The 20,591-nt window shown below is 58.9% G+C and overlaps 2 protein-coding genes across 5 annotated transcripts; both read right to left on the bottom strand.

Annotated features, from left to right (window-relative positions):
* Nucleotides 1-194: 194 nt before the first annotated feature.
* Nucleotides 195-6,022, bottom strand: USF1 (upstream transcription factor 1). Of its 4 annotated transcripts, none has more exons than XM_081025110.1 (11): nt 5,232-6,022; nt 3,553-3,645; nt 3,135-3,184; nt 2,958-3,042; nt 2,512-2,613; nt 2,126-2,321; nt 1,798-1,885; nt 1,605-1,663; nt 1,421-1,515; nt 1,079-1,207; nt 195-904 (listed from the first exon to the last, which is right to left on the bottom strand). In XM_081025110.1, the coding sequence occupies exons 5-11, from the start codon at nt 2,608-2,610 to the stop codon at nt 815-817; spliced, it is 756 nt and encodes a 251-aa protein (XP_080881236.1). In that variant the 5' UTR covers nt 2,611-2,613; nt 2,958-3,042; nt 3,135-3,184; nt 3,553-3,645; nt 5,232-6,022; the 3' UTR covers nt 195-814. The 4 variants fall into 4 exon arrangements, with proteins under 4 accessions (XP_080881236.1, XP_080881234.1, XP_080881235.1 ...); XM_081025108.1 differs by having other exon boundaries at nt 2,927-3,042; nt 5,232-5,380; XM_081025109.1 differs by lacking the exon at nt 5,232-6,022 and having other exon boundaries at nt 2,927-3,042; nt 3,553-4,619.
* Nucleotides 6,023-6,176: 154 nt separating this feature from the next.
* On the bottom strand, nt 6,177-19,960 carry ARHGAP30 (Rho GTPase activating protein 30). The gene is made up of 12 exons (XM_081025989.1): nt 19,595-19,960; nt 15,168-15,270; nt 13,554-13,698; nt 12,627-12,709; nt 12,396-12,503; nt 11,706-11,833; nt 11,065-11,236; nt 10,882-10,985; nt 10,724-10,801; nt 9,778-10,179; nt 8,650-8,915; nt 6,177-8,559 (listed from the first exon to the last, which is right to left on the bottom strand). Exons 1-12 carry the CDS (start codon nt 19,689-19,691, stop codon nt 6,931-6,933), a joined length of 3,315 nt encoding a protein of 1,104 aa, XP_080882115.1. The 5' UTR covers nt 19,692-19,960; the 3' UTR covers nt 6,177-6,930.
* Nucleotides 19,961-20,591: the final 631 nt, after the last annotated feature.

The raw sequence follows: 20,591 nt of genomic DNA, 5'->3' as shown, positions 1-20,591 counted from the left end.
CTGACACTCGCCAACCAGAGAAATCCTGGCGTTTGTGACAACCCACCGGCGCGGGCCATGTACTAGGACTCGGAGCACCGAGCACAGGAGCAGCACACGGCGGAATCTTGGCCCAGCCCTCACTGGTCAAAGCGCGATGTGCCCCGTCCATCCCGCCCCGGGGGCCCACAAAAGAAGGGAAAACAGGACACAACTGTGGCTCTGAATATTTTATCTTTAAAAAAAAAAAAAAAGGAAAGGAAAGGGAACAAAGACACAGTCCCCAGGAAGGGGAAGGTCCTTTGAGCCCCGGCCTGTGGCTCTCCCTGGCTCCAGAGGCTCCTGCATAGGCCTCGGCCAAGGGCCAGTCTTCTCCTCCTGGGGCAGCAGCCACTGCTCAGCATCCGCTCCCCAGCGTCCTCAGGTGCACCTCTGAGCTCCAGGGGAGGGAGAACCAGTGCAAGTTCCCAAGTTCCCGGGCAGCCGGAGCAGCACTGCTCAGCAGATCCTCTGCTGGCACTGTGAGCGAGCACTGGGCGACCCCCCACTTCCGTGTGTCCAGTACCCAGCATGGAGCCGGCACCGTGCGGGAGGGGCACCGGGCCCAGGGCTGCGCGGTGGGGCTGGGCGAGGCTGTCAGGACACATCCCTGTGTCACTCCCCTGCAGGCTGCTGTACCACAGGGCCTCTGGACACACGCCTCTCAGCTCCCCCAGTCCCGTCCGTGCCAGAAGTGGGCAGTGAAGGAAAGGGGCCCAGGTTAGCCTGCTGCTCCTGGGCTGTCTGCAGTCCTGGGAACAGGGCTGTAGGGCCCACAGCCCCTGGATGCCGAGAGCTAGTTGCTGTCACTCTTGATGACCACCTCCACTCCGTGGTGCCGCAGCTGGGCTCGCAGCAGCAGGTTCTTGTTTTTAAGATCTTCCACCTGCCATGAGAAGGAGGCAATAAGGGGGGGGGGGTAGACGTGTGGCACAGCCAAGACCCTGATGGACTCAGACGTCCGCCGCTGAAGGGAAAAAGATGAAAACGAAGTGCAGCGTCCCCAGCTGGGCCAGAGGCTATGGGGTCGCAGGGCGCTGCACTGAAGCCAGGAATCTACCTGCTGTCGAAGCACGTCATTGTCCAGCTGCAGCTGGTCCAGCCCCTGCAGCTCTTCAGACAACCGGTGGTTGCTCTGCCGAAGCTCCTGGATGTAATCGCAGGCTTTGGATAGAATCCCACCTTTGCTCTGCAAGAAAAAGCCAACAAAATGAGGACTAGGATAACACACGTGGCTTGCGTTCCAGAAGCACGCTCACACTTTGGACCTCAGTGTGCCCTGAGGAGCCTCAGAGAGAGAAAAGAAGAAAGCAGTGCTGTGAATGCCCACTCGCAACATCTGGGAACAAGCCCAGGAGACAGAATTTGGGCCTCCCGCCCACCGTCAGGGTCCCGCCATGACCTGGCCAGACTTGGTGCTCTCCATGGAGCAGTCGGGGATGATCTTCGACAGCTGCACAATCCAGTTATTGATCTTGTCTCGGCGGCGGCGCTCCACTGTGGGCAAAGTGGGGGACAAGGTGAGCGGCGAGAAGTCTCCCCCTCAGACATCACTGCTGTCCCCAACCCCAGCACGCCACCCCTACCTTCATTATGCTGAGCCCTGCGTTTCTCATCCCGAGTTGTCCGGGGAGCTTCTGACTTCCTGACAACGGAGCCCAGGGCAGCCAGAGTGATGGAAGGTCAAAAAATAAGATTGGACTGTGGGGTCAGGAATCGCACAAGATTTGGCAGGGACTAAGACCACTCACGGAACTGAGAAGAGACAGGGTTACTCACGGGGAGTAAGGGTGGGTCCTGGGAGCAATGGAGCGCTGGCCGCCTCCTTGTAACACTTCTTGTGGTGACATCATCACAAAGAACTGACCTGTGGGCATGCAGGTGGGTGCCGTAAGGACATGGGGCGAGAAACGTCACCCAGCTGAGGCCAAGTCCCTGGGACCCGCCCCTGACAAGAGCGAACTTCCTACTACTGGAAGGGCAGCCACAGACCCTCTGCCTGCGCAGGCCTCAGTGATCCTTAGGGGCCATGGGGAGAGGCCCAGCGCCCAGTGGCTGGCCCACAGCCCACGCCAGCCCGTCAAGCCAGCACCTCACAGCATCTCACCAGTGCCAGGAGGGGTCGCCTGTCCCAGCAGTGCCTCGGAGCCCTGGGTAGTGACGACAGCTGCTGTGCTCCCGGATGTCGTCCCTGCCGCCCCATCCCCCACGGCCGTGCTGGGGAAGTAAGTGTAATGCGTCTCAGCCGCTGTGCCCTCTGTGTCAACGCCGTCATCACTGGTGAATGCACCCTGGATCACCGCCTGCAAGGGGAGCAAGAGAACTGAGTCCAGTGACAGTCAGATACTCCCCCAGGAACTGCTCTGTAGCTACCCAGAGGGAGAGGCATCCAGACAGGCACAGGCAGCCCTGGGGGCCTCGCCCCCCCCCCACTGTTTCCCATCATTTCACTCTTCAGAGAGCCAGTTCCCTCCCCCACCCATACCCCTGTACCTGGGTCATAGACTGAGTGGCAGGGTAGCCACTGATGGCACCAGTCCCCTCAGTCTGGCCATCCAGCTGCCCCTCGGACACCTGGATCACCCTGTACATCACCTAGAAGCAGGGAGGGGAAGAAAGGATGAGCGACCACGCGCTTGGGCTCCCAGGGCCCCTCAGAGCTTCTCGTGGATGGAGTAAGAGCCCTTGAGGGACACAGACCCAGCCTCTCCCCCTCCTGCCCCACACGGAAGTTTCAGCATAGCCCTACCCCGTCCCAATCTCTACTGCAAACGGCATGCTCCACCCCCACCCCTAAATAGTCCACAGCTTCACCTCATCCTCCAAGCCAGGTCTCCCGACAGGTTCAACGACCTCCCTCAATCCCAACCCCCAGGAACACCTGCAGCCACCTGGCCCCCTCCCTTACCTGGCCCCCATTCTCAGTTCGGAAGACGTACTTGACGTTGGGGTCAGGGAAAGTGGCGGCTGACTGGATGCTGGCGATAGCCACACTGGTTGGGTCTTCCCCAGTTGCCACTGCACCTGAATTACAAGAGCACAGGAGGTAGCCCGTGGGAGAGAGAGCGGCCATGATGGACTCTTGGTCCCAGCTCACTTTTGTTTCTACCACTCACCTTCCTGGATCTGCACTGTCCCCTCTTCCGTTTCAGCTGTTTTCTGCTGCCTGTTTGTGGAGGGACATGGGGAGAATCCGGGGAGGAGTGACTGTAAAGCTCACTGGCCCAGTAACGTGTGGCTCCCAAGCTCACTGGCATTTCCCACAGAGCTAGGTTAGGTTAGAATCTACTGAGTGTTCCCTGTGGATGGAAGCCGAGCTAAGCACTGAACAGGCACCATCCTATTCAGTACCAAGAGCGGCGCTGGTAACACTACTTTCATTTTACAGAAGGGAAGGCCAGCCGCAGAGCTAGTAAGTGATGGAGCTGTGAGCTGAACCCAGGCCTGCCTGGCTCCAGAGCCAATGCTCTGAGCCATTTTGCATTCTCTAGGTCTCCCGTCCCCCACCCCAGACCCGAGCTCTTCTTCACTCACCCCTTCATCTCTCTGTGAGGGGGCACATCCGAGGAACTGGTCCTTCTTTGGAAGTCTTTGTATCTCCTGACTCACAGGCCTGAGTGCTAAGTCCTGGTAGAAATCAGATAGTTTGCAGTGACTCTAGGAAACTGAACAGCCTTCCCCCCCACCCCACTCCACCTGCCCTTATCTAGAACTTAGGCTCCATGAAGACACAGCCAAGAACAGGGCACAATCAGCTTCCTTCATTCTGATGCTGGGGAAGGGGCTACAGTGACTGAAAAAGCTACTGTATGAACAGTGAACCAAGAAATGTCTGTTCTCAAACCTAGGAAGGGAAAACTTGAACCTCATTGCCCTTAGAAAACCCTCCCGAATTACAAATGCCACACTTGGCCCTCGGGCCCCATTCCAGTGACAGGGCTCTTGTTTTGGGGTGTGCAGATTTATGTCATTTATTATTGGTTAACGATTCAAAAGCCCAAGTGTATCCTCTTCAAGCCCAAGTGTATCCTCTTCAAGCCCCATCTATTTTATTCACCGAGCCTAGAACAAGAGTTGCTACAATGTTGCCATGACAACTCCAAATCAATGGAGCCTCAGCAAGAAGGGAGAAAACTGCAGGCCAGGGTTGGCAAAGACAAGGGACAATGAATGAGGGAGGAATCCGTCCACAAAGTGCCTGCCTTAGGACCCTGACAACCAGCCAAGGGGCAGGAAAAACAAAGGGTTGAGCAGACAGATGCCTCCAGAGAGAGACAGCTACATAGTAAAAAACCAATAAAATAAATCCCACATGAAAGGGTAACTTTTGTGTAAAATCTCTACCCATTAGGTCCCCCAGACCTTTCCTATCCAAGGAAAATCTTCAGCGGGTGACCCTTGGAAAGCCCGGATCCAAGGAAAGTGTTAACCAAACAAAACAAAAAAAAAGGAGAGGGAACTGAAAGTGAAACTGTCCGGAGGAAGCTCCGCCGCAAGAAGCCCCAGTCCCCAAGGGGAAGTGGCGCCGGCTTTGGGGACCACCTGCTTCTCCGTCCTGGGACCTGCGGGGACAGCGCCCCTCCAGGCTCGCGGCGCTGGCTGCAGGGGGCGGCGAGGAAGGCGCGCGGGGCGCGGGGCGCGGGGCGCGGGGCGCGGGGCGCGGGGCGCGGGGCGCGGGCGGCGGGGGCAGCGCCCGCAGCTGTCACGGGGGCAGCGCCCAGCACAGCGGCGGCTCCGGCTGCGCATTCCCGTCCTCGCGGGACGGGCGGCAGCATTTCCCGAGCGCGAGGGGCGCGCGACTCCGAGAGCAGGAAGGACGCTGTGCGGGCGCGCTCGGGCGACGAGGGCCGGCGAGAGCCCTGCGCGGCCCGGACACAAAGGGCCAACAGTCCCGCGGCGACAGCAGCCGGCGCGCGGACCTCGCCGGGGAGCGCGGCGGCGTCCCCCGCAGGCCCGCCGGCCCCAGGCGCGCGCCCCGGCCCCGCCGAGCCGGCCGACAGGGCGCCGCGCTCGGCCGGGCGCGCAGGGCGGGACGCGCGGGGCGGGCGCGAGTCGGCCCACAAAGCGGGTGGGAGCGACAGAGCCTGGCACGGCCCCTCCCTCCAAACAAAGGCTCCCCAGGCGTCCCCGGACCTGAAACACGGAAACAGGGCCACGGCCGCCCTGTCTGGCCGGCCCACCCAGCCTCCAGCCTCCCGCGGGCCCGCACTCACGGGCCAAGGCCGCCTCAGCCGCCGGTTCTCCCCGACAGAGCAGCCCCTGTCCCGACTCCGGCAGCTCCATGGGCCGCTGCGCATGCGCGACCCCGGCGCGCGGCCATGCCGCTGAGGGGCGGAAGTGCCGCTGAGGGGCGGAAGTGCCCCGTGGGCCCGCCCAGCAGAGAGCCGCCCACTTCCCTTCGCTGCGCCTCTAGGGCTGCAGGGTGCGCCGCACGGGGGCGTGGCTGGGGCCGAGGGGCGGAGACTTCCCGGGAACCCGGAAGGATGACGAGCGGCCTGCGCTTTCAGCGACGGCCGGAGGCGGTCGCCTAGCTGTGCTCCGCTCTTCCAGCTGGACGCGGCCGTTCCGTTCAGTTCCGGGAGAGGGAGTGAGGCCCGCAGAGCTGTGGGCACGGGCGTGGCCGCCGCGCCGTCCTTCCCGAGGGCACGGCGCGCAGTGTTTCCTGCTGGAGCTGGGACGTGGCTGGGCGCGCTCAGGCCTGAGCGCTGCTTGGCGGCGGCGTCCGAGCCGCGCACGCAGACACCCCCGCCCCGGGCCCCCAGCTCGGGAGGCTCCCGCCTGTGACGGGACCTCGTCGCTCAGCACCCGCGCTTCCCCGTCGGGCTCGCAGGAGCGCGGCGGGACGGGACGAGCGGCGCCGACTCCACGGGTCCCACAGCGCCGGCCGGCCTTGGGGCGTCGTTAGCGTTAGTGTCCCCGCCCGACAGCCACACGCAGCCGGGGCCCAGCCCCGCGGGCGCGCGCTGCACGTTACGGAAACGCGGGTTTCCCTTCCCCTTCTCCTGACCGCCCGGAGCCCAGCTCGGGTTTCTAGCCTCAGGTCGCCATGGCAACGGAGGCAGAGCTCGCGAACAACAGGACAACAATTGGCCAAAGTGTGAAATTATCACACCTATCACCCAAGACTTCCATAAGAATAATGAAATTCCACACTGTTTACATGTAAAAATACAACTTTTATTCTGAACCGTCGCCCCTTCCGTAGAATGGGACTGGAGGCCCCAGCCTGCCTGCAGAAGCCATCCCAGTGCCTGGGGATGCCATTCCCCTTCCCTGGAATCGGAGGAAATGACTCCAAAGGCCAAGGAGATGCCAGACAGGCCTCTTCCTTCAGGGGACAGAGGCAGGGGTGGAGGACATAGAAAGGGAGCCAGTCCCTCCAGCAAACACCCAGGTCTCCAGAGAGCCTGCTGGACGTGTCACTCCCACTCGGGGACTAAGAGGGCCAGCAGGGATACAGGGGTCCGAGAACAGAACAAGCTGAGCAACCCTACAAGTGTTTGTGTGGGAAAGGCTCGGCGCTGGCCCTGTTCCCACACCCACGCTGGGGGCTTCCAGGGAGAGAAGTTCACAGCCTCAGAGGACGCAGAAACTTGGCTGGAGTTCCCCCTTCAGTCTTCACTTTGAGAAACCTCTTACGTGTTCTGCCTGCTCTTTCTTCCCTCTGGCCAGTGACCTCACTCCCTAGGAACAGGACCTCTTCTTGGGGACCTCCTAAGGAATAAGCGCTTTGTGTCTGAGCCAAGTTCAGGCAAACCAACCGAGGCAGTGCCTCCCACAGTCAGAGAGAAGCGAGAGGGCCGAACCCACAGAGGTGGGCTCCACAGCTGCTCAGGCTGCAGAAGTCACAGCTGGTCAGGGACCCAGAGATTCGGGACAACTACTGTCCCCGTTGCCCAGTGCTCTGGCCCGTCACAGTCCCTCGCTTTTCTCAGGGTTGGCCTGTGTCTCAAATGCATATGTTCGACGCTGTGGGGGCAGAAGGGGGTGAGAGGGCTGGGCTTCTCTGGGGGGCAGGCTAAGCCGACTCCGAGGTCCAGACCCTTCTGTGCCTTCAGATGGGAGCTCCAAGCAGCTAAGGGGCCGAGGGGAATGGGCAGGGGTCAGGCTGCAGGGGGAGGTTCTGGGGAGGAGGCTGTAGTCCTCTCCCCCAGTACAGGTCTGGGTCCGCCGAACTCCCTGGGCCTCAGTCCTCTGGCGGTCTCGGGCCAGGGCCACTGCAGCATCAAAGGAAAGACTGCCCCCATTCCTCCAGGAGGTGCGGGAGGCTCTGGACCCCCAAGCCCTCTCCCCAGGAGTCCCATCGAGCCGGCCAGGCCTCAGGCATGGGTTTGCAGGAGCCACGTGGATCTTACTACACATTGCACTGGGCATCTTGGCAAACTGTGGCTTAGGGGGCACCACTGGCACGGAGCACACCTGTTGGACCTGAACCAGGGTGGCAGCCAGGCGCATGCTCACTCCACCGGCTGGGCCCAGGAGACAGGGCCGCAGGCTGCAGCCCTCCGGACTGGGCTGCCCCTCAGGCTTCATCTCCTCCAGCCGAGGTGGCTGCGGGGCTGCCCGCTCCATCTCAGAGGCCTGGGCGTGGCCCTCTTTGTCACCGTCAACCTCCAGGGACTCTCCTCCGCAAGGCCCTTCAAAGAGGAAGTCGTCTTCTGAATGTTCTCCTCCAGCCATCTGGTCTCCCTCTGCCTCTCCGTCTCCACTCTCCCGTTCCTGGCTGACCTGCCCCGCTCCTCCTTCAGCTGATTCTTCTGCACCTCTGCTGTCTTCACCAGCTCCTTCGTCTTCTCTTGCCCCTTGGTCCCCATTCTCCCTCTGTCCTTTGACTTCATCCTCATCCTCTCTGCCCCCCTCAGCCTCTTGTTTGTGTCCAGCTCCCTCGCTCTCATCAGGGTTGTCCTTCGGGGTCTCGAGCTCTGGGTCCCTTCCAGCTTCCGCCTGGGCTTCCTCTCCTTCCTCAGACTCTTCCTCTCGCTCAGTCTTCCTTTCCTTCTGGTGTTTCTCCTGCTCCCCTCTTGTGTCCTCCACACCCTTAGCTTCCTCCATACTCTCCTCCTCCTGCTGACCTTTGGACTCCTCGCCCATGGCCTTGGTGCCTTTCCCACTCAAACTGACCATCACCTCCAGGCTTCCCCCAGCCTCCCCTCCGTCCTCACCTGCCTCTGCAGCCTCTAGCTCCCTCTCTGGGCTCCCCTCAGCCTCCTCCCTGATGTCCCACCTGCTGCCAGGCTCAGCCTCCTTGTTCCCAACTTCCCCGTGTGCCTGCCGACCCTCAGCCTGCCCTGGAGCCTCCTGAGTCCTGCACCCTGCGGCCTCGGCCTCCAGACTGCCGGGACCGTCCCAGGCCAGGGTTTTGGCCCCCAGAAGGGGACTTAGGTCATCGTAGGCACTCAGAAAGACATCCTCCCCACTTTCCTCCTCTGCTTCAGGCCCAGGGCCAGCAGAGTCCAGGGGACAGCAGCTGGGAGCGAGGACAAACTGTGCCTCATCCAGAGACAGATCATCCAGGGGCGGCTCCACAGAGAACTCCTCCACCTGCGGGCATAGCACTGTCTGAGGACCAGCTGGTCCTGCCTCCCCTGCGGCCTGCTCACCACCCGCAAGCCCGGCCCAGCTCCTCCTCACCTGAGGCCCAGCTCCCAGGAGCTCCTCCAGGTAGCTCATCCCAGGATCGTCCTCCCCGGGGGAGAAGGCTGCTGCTGCAGTTCCTGCCTTGGCTGCTGCTCCATCCTCAGCCCCCACCCACTCGTGCTCTGAGCTGCTTGAGTCCTCGAGGAAGGAGAAGGAGTCCTGCACCTCCTGAGACAGGCATTCCTCCAGACCCGCGGCCACGTCCTCTGGGTCTGAGCCAGCTAGGGGGCTTGGGGCGGGACTGGCCTCTGACTTCTCATCTGTCAAAAGAAAGGTAGTCCCAGGAATACAAAGGTCAAAGCCCTTCCTAGCACCGCTGCAGCGTGGGCCCAGCACCGGAACTTTTGGCTCACAGCTGCCGTTACTGGGCTCCCACCAGGTGCCGAGCACCATCTATGCATTTTTCGATGTGCTGTCTTACCTTCCACACAAAACCACCCTATCGGGACATTTATCTTCATTATACATATGAGGGAACTGACACTCTAAGAGAGTAAACACTTTGTCCCAGGTCACACAAGTAGCACAGACGAAATTTGAACCCACATGACCCAACTCCACGGCCTATGTCCTTACCCACTGCCCTGTATGCCCCAGCACTTGTCACCAGTGACTCTTGAGGAAGTGGAGTCAGAGCAAAGGTCAGACCACAGCTCTGCCACCTCCCACCTAAATCAGTAACGAATTGCTTAACCCAAGTCTCAGGTAGGTCCTGCTGCTGTAACAGGATAACACCTGTGTCACGGATTATGAGAAAACGAAATAAGCTGACACCTGCAAAGCACTTAGCTCAGCACTCGGTGTGTGATAAGCCCTTGATAAATGTTAGCTGTTAGACTTAATGTGATGACCGTTATTCCCATGACATAGTGCACGTCCCCACCTTGGACTCGATGACCCCTGACACAGACCCCACCCTTGGGTACATGACCGGTCCCCTCTCTGTGGGTTTCACACAAGTTCAGACATAATATCACTGGCTCTCCCAGGCTTGAACCAGGGAGCCAGCTGAAGTTACCCACCCAAAGCCCGAGGCCTGCGGCTTCCGATGTCCCCACCGTCCCAGCTCCGCCTGGACTTCTAGTCCCCTCTCCCAGTGCTGGGCGGCCCCTGGGTCCTCACCTGGGGGCCCAGGGCCGAGGCCGGGGCCGGGGCCGGGGCCAGAGGCAGGGCTTGGCCGGGGCTGCAGGGCAGGGCACTCCAGGCCGCGGGTGAGCCTGGCCAAGGCGACGTTGGAGATGATGTTTGGGGGCACACTGAGGATGGAGCTGATGTGCAGCGGGAGGTTGACGTTGTAGGGGTCTGAGATGTGGACACCAGCACAGCGCTCCGCACGGCTGCCGCCCCCCGCACGGATCGCTGACCGCCCCGCTCGAGGCGTGCCGGGCTCAGAGTTGCTGCTGCCCGGGGCCTCTGTGTCAGGCTCTGGCTCACCGTCTGCTGCCTCCACAGACTCACTCTCCAAGCTCTCAGGCAGCAGCGGGCTTGGCCGGGGGCTGCTGGCTCCCACCAGCCCCTCTGGCTCTGCGGAGGGGACAGAGGTGGGCAACAGCCTCAGCTGCAAGGGACCTGCACACCTCAGGAATGCTCCCAGCTCCCTTGGCAACTCCAGCAAACACTCCACAGCCAGCAGGTCCAAGGTCACCCTGCCTGCACATACCTAGGACCCCTTTCCCTGCCTGAAGGTATTCACGGGCCATTACGCCCACACCACTCTGTCTCTGCTTGTACTCGTGACATTGCCCACAGAGGGGCAATGAGGTCACCACTGTTAACTCAGCACCTGGCTTGGTGGCTGGTATATAATAGGCGCTCATTACATAGTTTTTAAGTTAGCGAGCACACTTGGCCACATGTATACACACACACACACACACACACACACACGAATTCACAGTGATTTTGTTAATAATACTGTCATTCCCTTATGGACACACAGACATGCTTCCACATAGGTGCTCACAGGCCCATGCTGTTAATAACACAGCACATGCACGCACACATATGCACACATGGGTATACGTGCACACACGCACGCAGACACCTAGGAATGTACACCTATACTCACCATCACCGGCCGCAGCCATAGCACTCAGTGAGTCCATGCTCTTGGCTGGCCGCAGCGTCCCCTTATCGGATTTGTCATCTGCAAGGCAGGGACAGCATAGAGGCAGGGCCTGGCCCCCTCACCCGCGCTGCAGCTCCCCTATACCTCCCCAGACTTACCCCTGTCCTCAGCCCCCCGCGGAAGTTTACGCTTGGTCTCATGGCCAGAGCGACCCAGATTGAAGATTGATCTCCATTTCCGGACCTTCAAAGACCCTTTCCTCCTGGAGGGGATGGAGAAATCACTGGGGTTGGCACCTGGCGGTCAGTGTGGGGCAGGAGGGTCCAGGAAGGAGGCCTTACTTGTGTTCGGCAATTTCAATGATAGTGTGGTAGGGCCGCATCTGCGGGGGCCCGTCCCCAGCCTGCAGGACGCTCGGCAGCTGGTAGGGCAGGGACCTGGGCATAAGGTCCTCAGGGTTGCCCGACGCCCGAGCCCCTGGAAGGGACCGCCATCCGCTATCCATCTCACCACCTCGGAAAAGAAGAGGGATTGACCGGCCAAGAACAGAGACAAGACAGGGCTGCAGGCACCCAGCTCATCTACCTGCCCACTCACCCACTACCAGGCTACGGATATGCCCGGAGGGCCCTGTCTGGCCCCTCAAGAGGGAGTGAGCTTTCCAGGACAAACGGCCAGGAGATCCCAATGACACTGGCCTGGTGGGCTGGCGCCACAATGATCAGTCCCCAGCTTGAGAGCCAGCACGGCAATTAAGAAGTCAAGCTATGCCCAGACCGAGAGCAGCCTGCTCCAGTCCTGACTGCGCCATTGTCTCTCCAGGCCCTCTCCCTGGAGAGGTGGCCGTAAGCACCACCTCCCTGCAAGGCTCAGTTTCCTCATCTGCAAAACAGGCAGACTGAACTAGACCTCCTTAGAGGCTTCCTATGGTTCTGACTCGACTCCCAGACGGAAATGCTAATACGGCAGGAAGGACACTCACTCAAGAGGGCAGCATCCCCAAAGAGCTGCTTCACGTGCGTGAGGATGAACTCGACCACGATGGACTGCACACGCACCTCCATGAAGGCCGCCGTCCCGTTGAAGCCTGAAGCCTCTATATCCTTAGACCTGTGGAGACGTGGAGTTATTCTCCCCCAGCCCCACCACACTGCCTTCCCTGAATTCTCCCTGCACATGCTTTACACCCTTTCCCCTGCATGCCCTTAGAGCCATCTCCTTCTCTTAAATCATATGCACGATTCAAGTCTCAAATGCCACTTCCTCCAGGAAGCCTTCTTGGACATCCTCGTCTCAATTAATTTCTACCTTCCCGTACACTAGGGTGCCATGTTTATAATGAATATTGTGATTTCTCACAATCTGCCTTGCACCATAAAGAGTGATATGCAGGCCAGTTCTCTAACAGACTGCAAGACACTTGCCCAACAAACACTTGACGAGGACCTGTCCTGTTCAAGTCCCTGAGCTCAGTGACACTGTGAGAATACTCAAAGCGCTGCCCATAGGGACTTTGCCCATGCTCAGAGCGGGTTACGGGGTGAGCGCCACCCCACTCAGGGTGACCCTGCGCCTCCCCGTTTCTCACCGGGCTCCGTGAGCCCCCCTCTGCCCCCTCCAGTGCAGCCACACAGCCACAGCCCTCCTGGAGCCGTCCCCACACACTGCCCACCTCAGCAGGTTGGGAGCCCACACGATGGCCAGGTTGCGTGCGTGCATGTTGGTCTGAGCGCTGAAGGAGGCCATGTGCACCAGGTGACGCATGAGGAACTCCAGGGTCCTGCAGAGAGGGGCACCACGGGCCAGGGGTCACACAGAGCCACACAGGGCAGGCGTGGGGCTGGGGCCTGGGGGCTGGCGCCAGGAGGAGCGTGCGCCTGGGATGTGTGGGGGCCACACACACCTGTAGTTTGGGACGGGGAGTTCCCGAAGCACCTCTAGGATCTTGACCAAGCGCTCGGGCTCCAGCTGCACTGCCACCGCCTCCTGATTGGGGTTGGTTCCGGAAGACGGAGTCAGTGCCGCAGCACTGGCCCTACTGACTGCCTGGAGCTCTGAGCCAGACTCTCTGACAGCCGTGCTGTAGCCCAGGGTCCCTGCCCCAGAGGAAACAACACACACTGGCAGCAGACAGCTCCGATCTGGGGCACACAGACCTGCCGCTGAATCTGGGCTCTGCCACTTAAAAGCTCTGTGGCCCTGAGCAACTCGCTGCCACCTGTGCCGTCGTCCTCTGTGGGTGGCTCCCTGGCACGGGACTGTAGCCATGCCCCCCCCCACACACCGTGGGTGCCCCTGGGCATGGCTATTCCAAGGTGCCCTGGAAGGCCACGCCAGCCCAGGTTAGCTGCGTGGGCTACCGGCTGCCACAGCGGTCAGAGCTCCAAATACTGTCATGCTCAATAAAGTGCCACTCGTTTTAAAGGTTCATTCTGGACAGCATTCTTGTCACGTTTTCTTACAGACAGTCAACATACAAGCAGTTCATGGAGAGTTCTACAAAGGGTTGTCATTTCCTTAAAAGTAGGGGCCCCCCAGTGTCCCCTCTGCATGTGGCCAGGGAGCTCAGTCCAGGTGACTTCCAAGGCCTTGCGGCTCTGACCCCGTGGTCCCTACTCCTCCCCCAAGTGTCACCCCTGCTGTGGTCCACAGGCCTCCGAGAAAGGATGAAGGGGAGGGGTGGGGAGGGCACAGGTAGGGGAGAGGAGATTCAGGGGAGGAGTCTTCCCCACGGATGAGTCCCTGTCACTCAGGATCACTGAGACTCTGTGTGGCACTGGACACACCTGGGATGTCAACCCCAGAGCAGCCACCCAGCCACTGAACTCACGGCGAATTTGTCGTAGAGCCGGTAGGTGAGCAGGGGGTCGGGCAGCTCCCTGAAGTAGGCCTTGCACAGCGAAGACACGCAGTGGATGTCCTGCAGGTACACGTCTCGCCGCAGCTCTGGCTTCCGCTCAGCCTCGAACTCCTGCCTGGGGAAGTGCAGACACTCAGGGAGGGTGGGCGTGTGTGTCGTATGCAGAGCAGGTGAGGACACAAGTGCATGTCCACGGGGACACCCGTCAGGGCTGTGGCTGCAGGTGTGCATTGCGATGTGGGGTCTGTAGGGGTCAGTGGGAGTGGGGCATGAGCCTGAATGTGTCCTGGGTACCTGTAAGATGGGTGCCTGTAACTCTTAGAAGGACACAGAAGTGTAAATCTTCGTAACCTTGCTTTAGGCAACAGTTGACATGAAAAGCACAAGTAACCAAAGAGAAGATAAATTAAACATCAAAATCACAAGGTGTTGTGTGTCGAAGACCACTGTCAGGAAGGTAAGGCCCGCCCACGGAGTGGAAGAAAGTATGTGGGACTCACAGATTTGACAACTGTCTAATGTCCAGCATATTAAAAAAACTCTTACAGTTCAAAAGAGACAAGTGACCCAATTTAAAAATGGACAAAGGATTTGAATAGACATTTCTCCAAAGAAGATGTACAAATGGCCAAAAAGCTCACAAGAAGATGCCCACGTTTCCGTAGCTACTAGGGAAATGCAAGTATAGATAAACTGTGACTTCACACCCCCTGGGGTTGCTGTAATAAAAAAGACACAGAGTAACAAGTGTTGGCAGGGATGTGGAGAAAGTGGAAGCCTCAGACACTGATGGTGGGAACGTAAAATGAGGAAACTGCTAATGGAAAAAGTACGGCAGTTCCTTTACGAGTGCAGCGTAGAGTTTCCGTATGACCCAGCAATCCCACTCCTGTGTAAATACTCAGAGGATGAAAGCACAAGTCCACACAAACACTTGCACATGGACGTTTTCATAACGCCAAAAGGTGGAAACAAGCCAGAGAGCCATTAACTGATGAATGGATAAGCTAAACGTGCTGAAGCTATAAAACAGGGTACCACTTGGCCACGAAAAGAAATGAAGCATTGGTACACATGACAACATGCACGAACCTTGAAGACATACTAAGCGAAAAAGCCAGATACAGAAGGTCACAGATATCTAGTCGCACTTGTGTGAAATGTCCAGGAAAATCCACAGAGACAAGTCGGCCAGTGGTGCCGGGGCTGGGGGGAGAACGGGGAGTGACTGCTGATGGGGGTGAGGAAATGTCCTGGAATTAGAGCGTGGTGATGGATGTGAGCCTGTGAACATACTAAAAGGCACGGAACGGCACATTTTGTAACGGTGGGTTTTATGGTGTGAGGATTATATCTAAATTTTTTAAAAAGCTGGGTGGGTATATGTGGGCCTGGAGAGGCGTGCACGCGCGCGCGTGTGTGTGTGTGTGTGTGCAGGGCGTAGGCTGGGCCTGGGGCACATGACCCCCCTTTCCTGGAGCCCCTCCCTGAGACAGTCAGCATCTTTGTCCCTCCCCAACCCCCACCCCCGCCCCCCAGCTCATGGCCACCTGGCCACAGCCCTGCCCGCACTGCCTGGCTCACCGGAGCTTCTGGATGTTGGAGGAGACCCCTGAGAGGCGGTAGATGCCGTCCACCACTCCGTGCTCCTCCACAAAGTCTGCACAGCTCCTTAGCACCTGGGGCACTGGGGACACACGGGGCAGAGGAAGAGAAGTCAGAGGTCTGGGGGTCAGAGACGGCAGGGGCCTGCAGGATGGAAGGATCAGGAAAGGGAGTTTGGGGACACTGAGGGCGGAGCCCACGGAAGAGAGGCTTGTCCAATTGTCAAGGGGCATCTGCTCCAACCTGCCAACCCCACAGCCTCTGCCTGTGGGGTCTGCAGCCTCAGCATACCGCCCCCCACCCCCACCCTGTGAGGGGCTCACTGCCATGCAAACTCTGCCTTCCTGTTAGAATGCTCTGCCCTGTCGAGCTGATCCTCATCTCTCTGTGCTTCCTAGCTGCTACCCTGGAATCTTTGCAGGGGCAGCAATCTGGTTGGAAGGGGACTGACTCAAGGTGAGGACGTGGTGCTGAAAGTGCATTTACATAGCGTTCTACACAAGGTAAAGGAACAGGACTTGTCCCGCCTGCAGTGGAACAGGGCTGAGGGGAGCGCTGTGAGACACCCCCTCTGGAAAGCAGGTGCATGGGCATTAGTTCTGTTGTACACAGAACGGTGACAAACCTTCACTGAAGTCGATTCAGGAGAGAAGTCTGTATGCCAAGCACTGTGCATTACATACCTAGTAGTGCCCATTTTGTAGACAGGAAAACTGAGGATCAAAGGTCTGAGGGATCAGCGTCACCCAGTTAGAGCCAGGAAACAATTCCAAGAGCTTGAAACGCAGATTATGAGTCCCAACCCTGGGCCCCCTCCTATGTTGCTAAACTGTAGCCTCCCTAAGGACAGAATCTAAGTATGGGCCATCTAGCTGGTCCCGGTATAATCTGACATGGTGTCTCCTATGGTGGAAACCCTCAAGACCATGTATGGAACCCCATCCCCACAAGGCCACACAGCTATTTTCAAAGCACGTCCCTGCTTTACATCTTTTGTCTTACACACCCTGCTCCACCCCAAGCTTCACTGCTTATCTTCCAGATACAGAATAAAATATAAACCCCTCAGCGAGATATAGAAGACCCTTCACAAATCAAGTCCAAGCTGCCGCTCCCTCTGCAGCCCCAACCAATTCCCCAACAAATCGCCCCATCCAGCCCTTGGCGAGTCCATGAACAAGCCTCAGGACCACCACTCCTGTTACTCGGCCCTCGCCTGGACTTGTTCTCCCCTCTGACTGCGGGTGTGGGGGCTGCCACAGACTTTTGTTGACAACTGTGTCAAAGTACTCATTGCCCTTTGTTATGATTAGTTTCTTTTGTGTCTATGCCTTTGGACAAATAGTAGCACGCTCCTCCGCAGCACCCAGCACAGTGCTGACACAGGGCCTGTGCTCAATAAATGGTTACTAAATGACTCAGTGAATTAATCAATCAACTCTGAGGATTGGCGACATCATTGGAGATTTAATAGAGAATATTGCCTAAGATGAAACATTGAGTCCTCCTATTAACTGACACTCACCAGAGTCATCCTTCTCAGGCACCAGTGTCAGAAAAAGCCGTGTTTCTCCTAAGCCACCTGCATTGCTTTTCTTTTGGGCTTTATGAGGCTCCCACCCAATTGGGGGTACCTCTACTGGCATTGTCAGGAAGCTCACAGCCCACGGCCAGAACCCGCTGAGACGCATTTCTGGGTCCTGATCTTACCCTTCCTCCTCTTTTCCTGTCAACTCAGTTCCTTCAGTCCTTTACTCTTTTTGTAAAGTTTTGGGGTTTGGAAGTCATCCATCCCAAGTTCTTTGTGGAATTAAGATAGAAACACGAATGGAGGAAATAGTCCATCCATCAACCACTATTTTATCCACCTCGTATGACCTGGTGTCCACACCCTAACCCTCCTGCACTCCAGAGCCAAGACTTGGGTAAGACAAGGAAGGGTACGAAAACGAAGGAAGCATTCAGTCTTAGGCCTGCACAATCTCCCTGTGACACGCACACCCTTGAGCACCTCCTTACTAGACGCACCTCACCTAGGGCAGCTGCACAGTCTCAGGGGACGGCTGCCTTGGATTGGGCACCCAGCTTAGTCCTGGCCCTACCATCTGCCCCTTCCAGACCTGTGCCCTTTGCAAGGGCCCTCCTGACCTGACCACCCTTCCCCGAAGGCAGAGATGGGGTGGGCCTTCCTTGTGGAAGCTGCTCTCCTGTCATGGGCGCCGAATGCTACACCAACTCTTGGCCACCACGTGACTCGTAAACAGTCTGCTGTCCCCTAAACCCTAGGTCCTTTTCACACGGATTGCAACCAAGCCAGCTAGATCTTCCCCACCCTGTCCTTCTCTGTTGATTTTGAACCTCCAGAGAAGACTAAAGAAGGCATTCCGAGCAGAGCCACTGAGGACACGGGTCAAGGAAATGGGGAAGGGATAACAGGGTCAGAGGGCGGGGAAGCAAGAAGCTAGAGATCAGAGAGTTGGGGTCAGAAATACAAGTTAGAGACAGGGTTGGGGTGGCAGAGTCAAAGGGATAGAGAGGGACATCAAGGAAATTGGGGCAGGTCAGGGGAGAGGCCTGAAGCTTAGGGACCTGGAGAATCAGAATTCTGAACAAGGTATTAAAAAGAGATAAAGATTAGGGAAAGGAAGAACTCAACACGTGTAGGGCATGGGGAAGGACAAGAGCAGAGAGCTGCTGGGACAAACAGCTGGGAGAAGACGCTGAGATGGAGCCAGGATGTGAGGATGGGGGACCAAGATAATCAGAGGGAAAATGAACGAGAGACAGATCTCCAGGCCAGGACTTTCATTTCTACTGGGCCTCGGGATAGAGAAGCCGTCACCAGCCTTCCCAGTCCTTCCACTTTCCACCTGTCAGTGCCAGGAGGGGCTGGGGGGGGCAGGCGGAAGGGAGAGGAGCCGCACTGGGCTCCAGCGTGCAGTTCTGGGAGGGCAGCAGGTGTTCCTTCCCCTCTGGGATGCACTGGGATCAGGGCCAGGCCCCCAGATGTCTATCCCTGGCAGAGAACAGGGCCCTGACGTGCAGGGGTGCAGACAGAGGCCAGGAAGGGTCAAGCAGTGGGTCTGTGCTGGATATGGGCTCAGTGTTTCAACATGAGCTTGGATGGCGGGCCATGGGGAAGGGCAGAGCCCGGGAACAGGCTGCACTGGGTTTGCAGAGAACTGGGAGGAGAACATCAGCCCCAGTGAAGCCATGTGCCCTTGGCCGGGAGTCTTCACTGTCAAGGGGAGGCCCCTGTGAAGGGTCGCCCTGCATGGGGCAGCTGGGCTTTGCCCTTTGAGAAGCACAAGGCACCAAGGAGCTGCTTCGGCTCAACACTCTTCCGTGGGGCCTGGGTTTTCCCTTAACTGAGGCCAGTAGGGATGGGGGCCCCTGGGTGGGGAGAAAAGGGGAAGAAGGTATCTGGGGATACAGGGCGGGGCTGTGAGCAGGAAGTGAGCCGGGAACCACCATCACCCCCTCTGCTGCAGGCCACAGCCCAGAGGAGAGCAGAGGACAAAGAGGAAATGACAGATTGGGGTGGGGTGGGGGTGGGGGAAGAGCGGGCCCTTCTCTGGGAGGAGATGGAGATCGGTGTACCCAAGACAAGCTGGGCCAGGCCAGGATACCTGCGTTCAGTTTCAATTCAAGTCAAGAAATGTTTTTGAGTGGCAACTTACTCCAGGCCAAGCACAGAGTGGAGTAAGCCTGGACTCTGGGCCCTGGTCCTCCTGAGTGCCAAGCCCTCGAAGCCCCCCGGGAGGAAGCTGGGCCAGCTCCACAGAGAGTCCCCGCACCACCCTCCTTTGCTCTCCCCACTCCATCTTCAAACCAGGCCTCAAGCCGCCTCTTACTCTGCTGGTGCCCCCACTTCAGCAGTCTCTCCCCTTGTCCTGCACTTTGAACCAGCTTCTCCTTTGTGCGGGGACACAGGAGAATCGTGGAGAGTGGGGAGGGGCTGTTCCCACTCCTCACTCTCACCTGTGGTGGCAGAGGGCTCGAGCCCCTTAACCTGGTCCCTGGGCACTCTCCTCCGACCATGGTGCCAGCCTCAGACTCGCGGGGGCCCTTCTGTGTCCTCCCATTCACCCCAAGGACCATGCGTTGGCCCTTCTGCCAGCCATTTCCTGACCCCGTACCCGCAGCCTCCCTCTGATTCTCCTACTTGTTCTGAGTTCCCAGTCTCTCCATCCTCACCTGCTCGGCCTCCCTATACCCTTCCAGGCAGGCACAGGGGAGCGGCCCTGCCTTCCTCACCGAGCACATTTCCTGCCTGGCCTGCTGGGTGGCAACCCCAAGCCACTGCCCCTTCTCCAGGGGAACCTGGAGGTGCTCATGTCCTCAGATTCGATGGGGGTCTAGAGAAGCTCCGCCCCTCCCGCCCGCAGCTTTGAGGGGCCTCTTACCCTCCTGGCCCGAGTGCTGCAGGTGCTCCTGGAGATCACACCCAAACACCCGCTCCTTCGAGCTGCCCTTCTTCTTTCCTTTCTGCCGAGACTTCATGGCTGGAGCCCCAGGGCTCTGGCCCAGCTGCCTCTGTCCCCCAGGACCTTTGCCCTCTACCAGTCCCCCATGGGATCCCAAGCCAGCCTCTGGGCTTGGCCGGGCCCCAGGGGGCAGGGCTCCCAACTAGGGGTGGAGGGTGGCCTGGCAACGGGTAGCAGCTCCTGCCTCTGGGGCCCTACATGCACGGAAGTGGCTATGGAAGAGGAAGCTGCCAGGACCCGGGCAAGAAGCTGCGTCTCGTGGCCGACCTGGCACTCGCCCTTCTGGCCCCGCAGCCCTGGGGGGCAGGAAGCTGTGCAGCTCCTCAACCCGCTTCCTGTTAGAGCATCTTTGCAACCACACAGGCTGGGGGGGGGGGCGGGCAACTGACATTCAGATCCTCACCCACGGCTGGGACTTCCCTCACTGGCCGAGGGGAGGTGACGTCAGAGCTTTGGGGGGGGCCAGGGCCGCAGCAGGTGACTGACCCTTGGAGACCAGAATTCTGGGGTTCAGGTGGAGACCCGGGGCTGGCCCGGAAGTGAAGCAGCACAGGGCTGCCCCCACAGGCCTGTCACCTGTGGAGTGACAGGCGTCCACAGAGCCTCCGTTTCCACACACGAAAGTGAAGGGAGTTGGTGAGACCATCTTCAAATCCTCCCCCCTCGAACATTCATTCTGTGGGGCTCGTGAAAGGCTCTGCTTCTTTGTAATGAGCGCGCACTGCTGCCTACCTCCAGGCCTGGGGCGGGGAACTCCAGCGTGACACAGCGTCCCAACCCTGCAAACCGAGGTGCTGCCTGTCCTGGAGGGGCTCTGAGCTCCACTGTCCCATCTGGGGACTCTCAGTGGCTGCTGGTCTTGTGGAGGCCGTGTCACTCCCCTTTCCCTCTGGGCCACAGGCCGCTAGGCCGCCCC

This window comes from Rhinolophus hipposideros (genome assembly GCF_964194185.1).
Source record: "Rhinolophus hipposideros genome assembly, chromosome: 19".
In the NCBI taxonomy this organism is placed as follows: Eukaryota; Metazoa; Chordata; class Mammalia; order Chiroptera; family Rhinolophidae; genus Rhinolophus; species Rhinolophus hipposideros.
The sequence above is the reverse complement of the archived record's forward strand: the minus strand, read 5'-3'. Positions and strand labels throughout refer to the sequence as shown.